This window comes from Zonotrichia leucophrys, chromosome 4A, assembly GCF_028769735.1.
Source record: "Zonotrichia leucophrys gambelii isolate GWCS_2022_RI chromosome 4A, RI_Zleu_2.0, whole genome shotgun sequence".
Lineage (NCBI taxonomy): Eukaryota > Metazoa > Chordata > Aves > Passeriformes > Passerellidae > Zonotrichia > Zonotrichia leucophrys.
In genome coordinates this window covers 2,726,421-2,738,599 of record NC_088174.1, presented here as the reverse complement: position 1 = coordinate 2,738,599, position 12,179 = coordinate 2,726,421, and the positions used below count along the sequence as shown (strand labels likewise).

The window sequence follows — 12,179 nt, the reverse complement described above, 5'->3', positions numbered from 1 at the left end:
GGAGGGTCAGGATGGTGAGCCCTGGAGGGGCTGAGGGTCATTCTGGTGATCTACAAATCAGGAGGATCACTCTGGTGATCCTGTTGAAGGAGGAGGGTGGTTGTGGTGATCCTTGCAGAGGAGGAGAGTTGTTCTGGGGATCCTCATGGAGCAGGAGAGTTGTTTTGGGGATCCCTGCAGAGGAGGACAGTTGTTGGGGATGCTCATGGAGCAGGAGGGTGGTTGTGGTGCTGTTGGTAGGAGTTTGGGCAGATGCTCTGTGTTACTGTTAGTAAGGATGATGTGTCTGAACGCTGTGATTCACCTGCTGTGGTAGGCTTGATGTGACCCAAGGCCACAGTTCCCCTGCGATGAGGTGGCTCCTGTCCTGTCCCGGTGTGACACTGCCTGTCCCGGTGTGACACGGGCTCCTATCCCTGCTGTGACAGGGGCTTCTGTCCTGTCCCCGCTGTGACCCTGCCTGTCCCGCTGTGTCAGCGCTGGGCTCCCGCCGCCATGGCCGCAGCCGCGCGCTGGGGCCCCCTGCCGGGCACAGGTGTCAGTGCACTTTGTTACGAAATGATGTCATGGGCTTCGGTCCATGACGCCATGGTGACGTCAGCCCCGCCCCAGCCAATCAGCGCGGGGAAGGTTGGGATGGTGACGTAAACTGCCCTAGCAACAGTCGGCGCGGCGCCGCCCAATCAGAAAATAGCTGTGGGCGGCCGTGAGCCAATGGGAGGCGGCGGAGGAGGACGGCGGCAGGAGGCAGGTCCCCTCGGGCTCCCTCCGATAAGATGGCGGCGGCGCTGGCGATGGCGGCGGCCGTGGCTTTGTCTGCGCTTAGCGCCTGAAGCGCGGCCCCGGCCCGGGAGGCCGCTCCGCTCCGAGCAGCGGCGGCGGAGTCATGACCGCAGAGCCCGTGAGGTACGGCCGGGCCGGGCGGCTCCGCGGCGGCCGCGCGGGGTGGGGCGGGGCCGGGCCCGGCGCGGCGCAGCCCTGGCGGGACGGGCGGGAGGCGGGATGGCGGCGGGCGGGCAGCGCCGCGCTCGGCCTGGGCGGCGGGGCCGGGCCCGGCGCGGAGGGCGGGAGGGACCGCGCCGTGCGGCGGGAAGGCCTCGGGGGCGGCCCCCGCCCCACGTGCGAGCGCGGCGGGAGCTGCGCCGGGCCCCCGCCCGCGCCTCACGCCCAGCGCAGGCAGCGGCCGCCGCCGCGGGGCCGCTCCGTCCGCCCGCCCATCCGTCTGTCCGTCCGGCCGCGGGGCTGGCGCGGAACGGCAGCAACCGACAGGCGCCCGGGAAGCCGGGCTGGGAGAGAGGCGCCATGTTAAAGTGTTAATAAATAGTTGTCTTTGTGCGCTTTCGTTTTTGTGCGGATCCCCGGGGCTCCGAGCCCCGCCGTCCATCGCCCCCAGACACCGCGTGCCCGGGGCGCTGCACCGGCCGAGAGGGGCTCAGGCTCGGCCCTCACGCTTGGCCCTCACACGGCTGCAAACCCTGATAGGGAAACACCGCTGTGCCTCCTCCTGTGTTCGGCACCCTGGCTTTACTGCTGAGCCTTGCGGAAAGTTTTTGCTGGGGTCATTTATGTGTATCCTCATCTCCCGCCTTATTCTGAGTAGTTCATAACAACCGTGTCATTTTTGATAAAAGTTGAAGGGATAGTGGTTTTTCTCCTCTTTTGCATTGCTTGTTTTTGAAGCTTCAACACTTCCAATGAGGAATGTAGAAGAAAGAGGTTTCTGATGATTATCATCGCTGTTGATGTTGATCACATGCTGATGTAGGTCATGAGCGTTGCAAATACACATTATTCGGTGCATGACTTCCCAGCAGTTAGCAGTTTCTTCTGCATGTGTTTTTTCCTCATTTTGTAAGACAGAGATGGTCCATCTCTCATCCTTTCTCCTCACTCCCGCTTTCTCCCCTCTGTGTTCTTGAAGTGCTTTGACAGTTTAAACAACTTCTTTTGTTGGACTGTTTATTTTGTTGTGTACACTGAAGTGCTAATTAAGGGGCTTTCTCCTTTTTCTTTTCCAGCTCTTGAAATCAAGTGTAGAGTTTTATTTTTGTAGAACAAAAGGATCTGAGTTACTAATATTTATGATCTGGTTTACAGTCACCATTAGTATTTTATATTCTGAGAAGTGCTCTTTCATTTGGACCACTTTTTGTTTTACTGTGATTGTCATATTTTGTTCTCTGTTGTCCATAATCTTGTTTGGTTTCTTTTGAACCCCTTGTTCCTGGTCTGTAATATCCAGGGTTTGTATATTTTTTCCTTTCCATATTCCTATGTTGTTATTAGTGCCACACTGCCTGAGTTTGTGTCACTTCACCCTCTGCTCTCTGCAGTTTGTCCCTGTCAGAGGTGTGCACAAATAAAGGGGGGATTGCTCTTACAATTATTGGGAGGATGTGCAAAAAACTGAATTTGGATGGAAAACTTATTCCCAGCGCTTGTGGAACATTGACTTGCAGTGTTTCAGAGGAAAATCATCAATCCATACTAGTCTGCTCCCAGAGAAGTTTTAAACTTTTGGTACAAGATTATCTTTATTCAATATTAAGATTCTAGGAGTCTCCCATGTTCTGAATGAGAAATTTAGAATGATGAAAGCTGGAATAACCTCCTAAGAAACTTTTAAAAAGTGCTGCCTCTGTAAATATTTATAAAGATGCCTCGATAACTTTTGCCCCAAAACTTCTTTTTTTTCCCTCATTCTTGTCTTTTCAAGGGGAGGAATTTTTGTCATAGTGACTTAACCTGTTCCTACCAATTCATGCATTGTACAACATAAGCACAGCAGTAGGAAAAGAAAACAAGTTTAGAGTTTTCCTCACTATCTGGTAGTCAATGAATATAGTTTGTTTGTTTTTTTAAAGTTGGCAAAATAGGCTTAGTTCTTGGGGTATTTCTATTCAGACTTTTCACCTCATGTTGTGATATTGGTCACTTGGTTTTAAAGTTTTTTATTCAATTGTCTGCATTTTTGAGTCAGTTGAATGTCTTTGTGTTGTGAGTGATATTGCAGGGTTGTTTGAGCTGTGTTACTTGATGCCACAACGATATAATTGGAAGTAAGTCAACACCAATCTTCTGTATTCCCTGAAGGGACAGTGAAAGTTCTCTGTCTTCCACACTGTTCTGGAATGGGCATGGGCAGATTCTTCAGCTCTTCCCGAAGAGGAGCAAAACTGTGTCATCTTCAGTGCCAGCTGTGCCCCAGAACCAGTGTCTGCAGCACTTAAATGAAATGAAATTACTGCAGAGACTTTGTTATTTCTGGTTCTGTTCAATACTGTCTGTTAGGGCTTTGCAATTTTTTTATCAGGGTCTTTATAGGGCTTAACTGAAGATATCCTAATTTTCTAGAAAACAATTTGGTGCATCAGAGAGGTGTGTAATACAAATTCTGCAGCAGGGTGACCTTAACATTGTGGGGATTTGGAATTCTCAGTTTTCTGTTATAGATTAACTCCTTGTACCCTCTGCTTGAAGGGTGGAAAAGAGACTGCTTTTCATGTGCCTCTACCTCACCAAAAGCAAATATCAAAGTAGTGCTAAAATGTGCTGTGTTCATCATAAAACCAAATGCCTGCAGCCTGTGACCAAGTAGATTTTAAACTGGATTACCAGAAGGGTCTTTTCTGAAGGGAAAGCCCAAGGATAGTGCTGAGCCTCATGAAATCCCATTTTGTATTGCTGGAGCTCAGCTCTGCCTGCAGGTGATGTGGAGGCATGAAAGAGTTCATGGATGGGTCAGTGGCAGGTTGTTCCCTTGCTGTGGCAGCAGCAGAAAGAAGAAATGGTAGAAATTCAGTGGCAAATAGAATGGAAGGTTTTATGTTGACTTTAAAAGAGGTGAAGTGTCCTGATTTATTTGCTAAAGGAGAAGCATAAAGCTTTCAGTCTGTGATGAAATGTAGTTGTCACTCAGGGTGGGTGATGGATTGGTTTGTGTTGGGGTTTTTTTTCCTTAAAAAAGGAGTGAAACCTTGAAAAAATCAAGAACTTGATGACACAGGTTGCTGACCAATGTCAGCTGCAGTGCCATTGAAGCAGTGCATTTGCAAGCCCAAAAGCTGCACAGTTGTAGAAATTTCTGTCTGTGTCCAACTGTAGGTTTTAATAGGTTCAGCCTAGAAGCTTTGGGCAAATGCATCTGTCATATAAAGCAAGACTAAAAAATAGGCAATAAATTTGAGACTGAGGTGACTTTTGTCTTGTAAAATGAAAACCTGTGCTTGGGATCAGCTACAGCCCTCAAAGCTGTGGCAGCTGTGGGAGAACTGAAGGGCCAGGTTTTGATTCTCAGCAGAGTTGGTACTGAAGGAAGTTTTGTGGAGAACCTGGGATCAGCTCCAGGGAGCAGAAAGCAAATGAAGCAAAAGGTGTTTGGAGTTGGGGGTCCTTGATGCCCTTGGTCATGGGGCCTTCCCTTCCCTTCCCTTCCCTTCCCTTCCCTTCCCTTCCCTTCCCTTCCCTTCCCTTCCCTTCCCTTCCCTTCCCTTCCCTTCCCTTCCCTTCCCTTCCCTTCCCTTCCCTTCCCTTCCCTTCCCTTCCCTTCCCTTCCCTTCCCTTCCCTTCCCTTCCCTTCCCTTCCCTTCCCTTCCCTTCCCTTCCCTTCCCTTCCCTTCCCTTCCCTTCCCTTCCCTTCCCTTCCCTTCCCTTCCCTTCCCTTCCCTTCCCTTCCCTTCCCTTCCCTTCCCTTCCCTTCCCTTCCCTTCCCTTCCCTTCCCCATTTTAAATCCGCCTTGGTTTGTGTGTTAGATGTGCCAGACTGAGCTCCCTTTCCTGAACCAGCAGAGTAAGGTGTGTGCACTTCACATGATTTTTGTCTCATGAAGGTGAAAATGTTGTGTTTAGGTTTCAAGTGGCAGCTCCAGTCTTTCTCAGCTTGCAGGGTGTTTCACCATTAAAGTTACACTTCAGTGTGGCATTGAAACCAAGCTAACAATGAGATTGTTTGTCTTACTTTCACCTTGTGGATTTGTGATGATCTTGCTTGTTTGGGTTTTCTGAAGATCTCATTAGAGAAAAGGTTAAAAACAAAGTTTTTGTTTTCACTTTTTAGTGAATGAAGTGTGATAACTCACAGCACAGAAAGAAGTTGTGTAATTTTCCTTGAACAGAATAAAGGGTCTCTTAGTGACTTTGAACTGTTGCTTTCTCATTCCCCTTGTGTGTCTGGAGGAAGATAATTCTGTTTACTTGTCTGAACCTGTTGTGCTGTATTTAGGCTCCAAAATTACTGCACCCACATCATTTGAGTGTCTTCAACTGCACCAGGTATCACTTGATTAAGCCTCTGTGGATTAAAAGTCAGTTCTAAACAAAGTTAAAAAGTGAGTGTGTGTTAACAGAGTGTTGGGTACAGAATCTCTGAGGAAGTGCTGGATGCCTCCACCTCTGTCCAGTCAGAGCTTTGGTGTTCAGGTATTTTGTGATGTGTCTGATGCAGTCAGTTCAGTGTGGTAAATTCCTCCTGCCACAAGGGAAGTGCTTTGCTGTGGTCATGGCCAAGCCCAGGCAGCTCAGGCTGCAGGGTGTGGGGTCCCTGGGAGCCTGGCTGGGCCCTGTCCTGGTGCCCTCCTTTCCTGAGGCTTCTCCAGAGGTGGGGAGTGCAGGAGGGAGGGGGGCACCAGGTGTGTGCAGGCTGGCAGGGTTTGTGTCCTTGGGCAGCACAGCCTGTGAGAGTCCTGAGTGTGGAACCTCACCTGGTGTGGCACTGTAAGGTCCTAAACATCAATCTGATCTAGGACTTACAGTGTCACGTTGCTTTTACCTGCAGAAAACCATTGTTGAGTTAAACAACAAACACTGGCATGAAGTGCTCTGTTTTCCCACCATTATAAAATCATATTTTACTTCTCCAAGTAATATAATGGTAGGCTGATTTTATTTTCTGGTTTTATATTTTTTCTGACAGAAGTGGTTTCTTAGGACATGGCAGGTATGGTGTGTTCACTCCATTTTTTAAATTGGGATATAAAATAAAACAACTCCTACTGGTCATTTTTCCCTCTTTCACTCATTTTTAAAACTTTAAGCTATTTCATTTATGTATGTTCAGCCACAATATTGGCATATTTTATGTGAAACAACAATGTAGGCTCCACCTTTGTAACTGAACTCTTTGAATTGGGCTAATTCTATCTCTTTTCCTTCTCATCAGGAAAAACTTTTATGAAGATTAGCAGGTGACAGAATTATCTCAAGGTTTAGGAATAGTCTCTCTTCCCACCATCCTAAATAAAATACTGAGAGTTTTGCTGTGGGTTGTTGGATTTTTGCTGTTCACACAGGGATGCAGTCTGAAGCAGAGAGTGGCAGTCTGCAGACCAGAAGTTTAAAAGTACATCTGGTTTTATTTTTCTTTAATTATTTTTCCTAAGGATTGTTTAATTTTGGCTGCTTAATAGTTGTTCTGCAGTGTTTCAGTTTCAAAAGTGAAAAATGACTGAGACTTAATCTGAAGCAACTGTAAACATGAATTGAAAAAACTTGTGCCTTGAACTATGTGAAAAGTTTAAACATAGAAAAATCTTAGAGAAGTGTTGAATTTTTCAGGTTAAAAAAAGCATCTTTGTCAACATTGGGATGGATAAAAGCTGGAAAGGAGTCCCGTGCCACTGAGATGCACATGAGGGACACTTGTTTGGAGTGTTAGTTGGTAGGTGTTTGTTTAAAGAAAATGCAACTTTTAAATTACTGTTCCAGATGTTGACAAGAGCTGGGACATTCCCCACTTCCACTTTTAAAGTGTCTTAAGAAAGCAAACAGAAACTGAGTGCAAGAACGAGGGTTTCAGTGCAGTTTCATGGTTTGCTGCTGACGTGGTCAGTGCTGCTCTCTGGTTATGAATTTCATCACCTCACCTGCCTTCAGAAGAAATGTGATCATGTGAATGTGTGGCAGGTTGGATCCAAGTGCAAAGTGTTTGTTTGTTACCATTTGATTTGTCCCGGGTGATGTGCTTTGTTTGGGGAAGGGCAGTCAGCAGCTGGCACGGGTGAGGCCGTGGTGGTTCCCTCAGTGTCACTGCCCCTCCTCAGCTGGGCAGGGCAGGGAGGGGACATTGAAATGTTCAGGTTGAGATAAGGACAGGGACATCACCCAGCAATGCCATCATGGGCAAAACAGGCTCTGCTTGGGGAATTCAGCTGAATTTATTGCCAATCAAATCAGAGAACAGTAATGAGAAATAAATCCCCAATGTTAAAATACCTTCTCCCCATCCCTTCCTTTCTCCCAGGTTCAACTTTACTTCGTTCTCTGCCTCCTCCTGGTGAGCAGTGAGGAGTGGGGTCCCTCCCATGGGAGATGGTTCTCCATGGACTTCTCCCATGTGGCTCCTTCCCATGGGCTGCAGCCCTTCCCGAGCTGCTCCAGCGTGGTCCTTTCCCCTCGCAGGGAAGGGGCTGCTCCAGCAGAGGGTTCCTGTGGGCTCACAGCCTCCTCTGGGCATCGCCCTCAGCACCTCTGGGGTCCTCCTGCTGCCTTGGGAGGCTCCTGGAGCAGAGTTAAAGGATTAAAGCAGGGATTTATTAAAAGGCCTTCACAGGATTCACCTTGGGCAGCACAACAGCCCTGCCAGGGCTACACCCAAGCTGGACGAGGGTCACGAGTTCTCACACTTTTATCAGTTTTGGTCCATTTCCATACTGGGGTTAATTGTCCAATTCCAGCTCTGGGTTAAGCAGTCCCATCCTCCCAGTTTGCTCTCAGTTCTCTGTTGTTTGCACTTTCTGGGCCTGAAGCTGCAGTGGTGTCCTTGGTTCTGGGGCTGGAAAGGGATTGTTTTGTCTGACTGAGCTGTGAGCAGAACTTGCTGACACTTTATATGAAGTTCAGAGCTACATCCTAATGCAGTACAGAATCTGGGAAATATGAAAGCTAAAATGTGAGGCTGCAGCTGGATCTCTGCTCTCTTGTGGGCCCCCATGGGCTGCAGCTGGGTCTCTGCCCTGACCCTGATGTTCCCTCTGCCCTGGCCTCAGTGTCTGCAGGGCTGTTGCTGGCACACACTGGCTCCTCTCTCCCTTTTCTGGGAAGGTTTTTCCCTTCCCAAATGCACAATCCCAGAGGTGCTGTGGGCCAGCAGTGTGTCCCTCTTGGCTCAGCTGCACATGGGGGAAGCTTTTGGCATCTCTGCACTGACGTTTGTCACCTTTGGAGCCCCCCACTACCAAACCTGGTACAGGTGAGGACATCCAGGGAACAGCACTCAACAGCCAGCTTGGAATGGAGCATGTTATGTCTTGATTATGACACAACCTGTCTGGCTCTTTATTTATTCTAATTATTTATGGACTCATTTATAGGTGATTTGCCTACTCTGGATGTTTTGTTACCCTGAAAGGGCCAGGCATTTATTGTTTGCTTTAACAGCACTTGCTGGGAATGTAGGTGAGCAATGGTGCAGTCCAAGGTCACAAATCAGGTTCATGGCCAAACCAGTAATAGCAGGGCACCTTCCCTTTCAGAGCTGTTTTAATTAGGCTGAGCAGTGTTGAAATAGCTCCACAGTGGTGGGGAAGCCATTTGCTTAGAAAACTCAAGTGTAAAAACACTAATAAATAAAATACTGTGGGATTGTCACTGTTTGCCTCAGTGGTGCTTCAGAGATGGTTTTACATTTTTAGGCTCCTGTGTTTATTAAAACCACACATTTATAAGTTGTGATCAATTTAATAGTGACTGGGTCTCTACTGCAAAGAATAAGCATTTTCCAGTAGAAGCTTTAAACAAAAATAATAGATTATTATTTCTCAAATAGAAATGAATGACATAAAATCACTTTTGTACAAAACCAGATGAAGTGTTGCCCTAAATTAACATTTCATAAGTGTAACACCTTTACTTAGATTTGACCTGGTATTCCTTAATTCCTATTCCTTATTCCTGGTACAAAATGATGAATAATCAAGAGAAAAAGCAAGTTGAGAAGACTTTAGATTTAGTTTGTATATAATCTTTTTTGATTGGTTGTCAGCAAGAGCACTTTGCTCTGAAAATGATAATTTGATGTTAGTTAGGATAAGAGTTAATGAATGGTAGAAGATAATGTTCCAAGTATTAGTCACAAAGACACATGCACTATTCTGAATTCATTCTCTATTGACAATAGTAACACTGAACTCATCTCTAGCTCCCATTTGCTTTCTAAAATGCTGTTACCAAAACAAGCTATTTATAAACTAAATGAGCAGAATTCCACATGTGTGGCTTTTTTTTGTTGTTGTTTTTACTACCAAAAATGTACTTTCTTGTGGCCTTTCTAAATGTGCTTTATTTCTTCAGACCATCTGGAATGGATATAAAATCTCTTTATATGCTTTTACTATCAAATAATTCTGAACAACTCTATTTTTTTTTTCACTTAATGTGAGTAAATTGTCATTAAATCTCCTTTCTAAAGGAGAGCATGCAAGCTGTTGAGACTGCAATGTACCATTATCATCCTGTGTAATGTTTTCCTTCCATCCATGAGAAAAAGAGAAGCCCAAGATCAGGGAGCTGGCAGTTGTGTAGCAGCATGAGTCCAGTAATTAGAGGGAAAGACTTTTGGACAGATTGAGAGAAAAATTTTAAGGTACTCGAGAGAGTTCAAGAGCTTTGTTCTGCTCTTTCGGGCTTGCTCCACTGATTGATGGTGCATGTGCAGTCTCCAAAGAAAAGTGCCCTTCACTCATGCAGAAAATCTTTTCATTGCAAAGTGCTATTTTGTTTTATTTTGAGTACTTCAGGTGATTTAAAGAAATAGCAGATGATTTTTTTTAAAATGGATGGTTTATGCTGTTTTATGTGGTTATTTTCAGTGGTTGGAGCAGTCACTGGCACTGATGTGAGGATGTTCACCCACAGCTCAGGAGAGCACTCAGCTGCACATCCTTCTGATAAAATGAGATTTTTTTTTTTAGCAATAACAAATTGAAAGGCAGAAGTTAATAAATGGATGTGTTCAGAGAAACAGTAGTGATGGTAAAGGTGACTGCTCAGGTTGAGTATTCACAAGTTCTTATGACCAATAAAACAGGCACAGAAAATGTAATTTCTTCTTGCTATTAGAATATTATTTTGAAATTAATGGAGAAACAAACAGTGGGAAGGGTGGGAAGCCTTTATCCTTCATCTGGGCTCACTTCTGCTGGGGATAGGGCAGGCCAGGAGTGGGAAAAGCATCTGGAGCAGCAGATAAGGGGAGGATGATGAGTCAGGAGAGATCAGCTGCAGATCCCAGAGGGCTGATAAGGAAAGGAGGGCAGGGAGCAAACAGCTCCTGGCACCTTCTGAGCAGGCCTGAGCACCCTTGGCCTCACTCAGGGGGCTGGGAAAGCCTTTCCTGGGAAATTGCTGGAGTTTGGGAGAAACAAACCGTGTGAAATGGCAGCGGTGACACGGGGGTATGAAATGGAACCGCTTCTTAAGGCAGGCCTGGCAGGGAGATGTTGCTTTTTGCTGTAGTCACTGAATGTACTCAGAACTCTTCCTGGGGTCTGAAAGTGTCTGCTGAAAGCTGCCAGGGGATTATTCTATATGAATTAATCAGCAGCACTCTAACAAACAGATCAAGGAATGTTTCATGGTTGTTTGTTGGCAAAGTGAACACCACACAACGTGTATGTAGATTTAATAAAAGGTTTGCATCAGCAAACTTTCATATCCAGTGGACCTGTCATGTTCACTGTCATATTCAGTGGACCTGTTTGTGGCTAAGTTTGCAAGTTTATGTCCAACTTCTCTTAGTTCTAATTGGGTTTATATCCCAAAGGTGACGTTTTTTAAAATAAAATAAAGATTTTATTATTCTTACCTGTCCGGGGTTTCTGACAAGTAGAATATTAATTTTTCGCTGTCTTCATGTCACAGCAGCATTACCACTCAAACTTTCTTGAATTTTGTCAACAATTGTATTGAATGTAATTGTATATAAACAGTGAAAATTACTTAAAATAGACTTTTTGTGCGTTTTTGTCAATAAGACTGCACCTACTATTTCACTCAATATTTAGAAAAATTCCACGTTTTTTATTTGCTGTGTTATACAGAAACAAATGTTTACATCTCTTGTGTATTCATTGAGATTAAACATAAGCTTTCAAGCCTGATCAATTGGAGTGAGATGTGTAGGTAACTCTGAGTATTACTTGTATTTTAACAGTGAAAGCAAGTTGAATACTTTGGTACAGAAACTCCATGACTTCTTGGCTCACTCATCAGAAGAATCTGAGGACGCAAACTCTCCTCCAGCATTATCTAAAAACAAAAGTATAGGTAAAAAGACATTTTATGTTCATTTTCAGTGTATATGTGATCCTAAAGTCAAATAACTTGGTGTTGTTATTTCACTATACCACACTTCACTGGGGTAATTACACCAAGTCTTAATGTGATTTAAGTGGTGATAGCTTGATAAATGCACAGTAGGCCTTTGATATAATATTTATTTCAGTTATTAATCTTTCTAAAGGTGAAAAAAATCTAATTTTCTGGTAATTTCCCTTCTCTGAAACATGAGATATCAGACACAGGTATTTGCTGTGCTAGGAGTTCCTTGTTCAGTGTTCCTGAATTTATAAATGCAGTGTCTTGGTTTTTCTGCTGTAGTAATGTTTCTGCAGTCCTTGGAGGTGTGGGAGAAGTTCTGGAGATTGTGCTGTCACAGTAATTTGAAAAAGACTTTTTACATATAATCTAGAAACATTTGAAAAGAAAATAATACTTTTCAAAAATTAGAGTCCTACACTTGCTCAAAATTGCAAATTTTTATTTCTAAGTTAGAAATAGGTAACAAAGTTTAAACACTTCCATGATAGTGATTAAAACTGAAATTATTTCATGTCAGTGCTGAATAAAATCCGTTTCCAAATTTAACTGGTTAAATTTGTTTATTAGTTTCACTTGGACTGGATACAGGTGCAGAACCTTTTGTGCTTAATGAGCTAAAAGTTGTGCTGATGTGGGGGAGTGCAGGAGAGGAGTGTGCTGGCTCTATTAGAGTTTATTTTCAAACTCCTCTTGGCTTGAGTAATATCTTCCATGGACTTTCTGGCATGCAGTTTTTATCTTTGAATGTTCTGTTTAGAGAGATGGAGTTGAGAGACTTGCCACAGTCTGCTGCCTGTGGCACTCACCTCCTCATGTCAGCATCAAACTGAACTGTTAGCACAGGAAAAAAGCAACTGCTCATGTGG

The 12,179-nt window shown here is 44.8% G+C and overlaps 1 protein-coding gene across 1 annotated transcript in view; it reads left to right on the top strand.

The window, feature by feature from the left end:
- The first annotated feature begins 694 nt into the window (after positions 1-694).
- ATRX (ATRX chromatin remodeler) overlaps positions 695-12,179 on the top strand; it is a 71,369-nt gene continuing 59,884 nt past the window's right edge. Inside the window, exons 1-2 of the mRNA XM_064713061.1 lie at positions 695-906; positions 11,147-11,259. Of these exons, the coding sequence (XP_064569131.1) occupies positions 887-906; positions 11,147-11,259 (133 nt within the window). The 5' untranslated portion in view covers positions 695-886. The remainder of the gene's footprint in view (positions 907-11,146; positions 11,260-12,179) is intronic.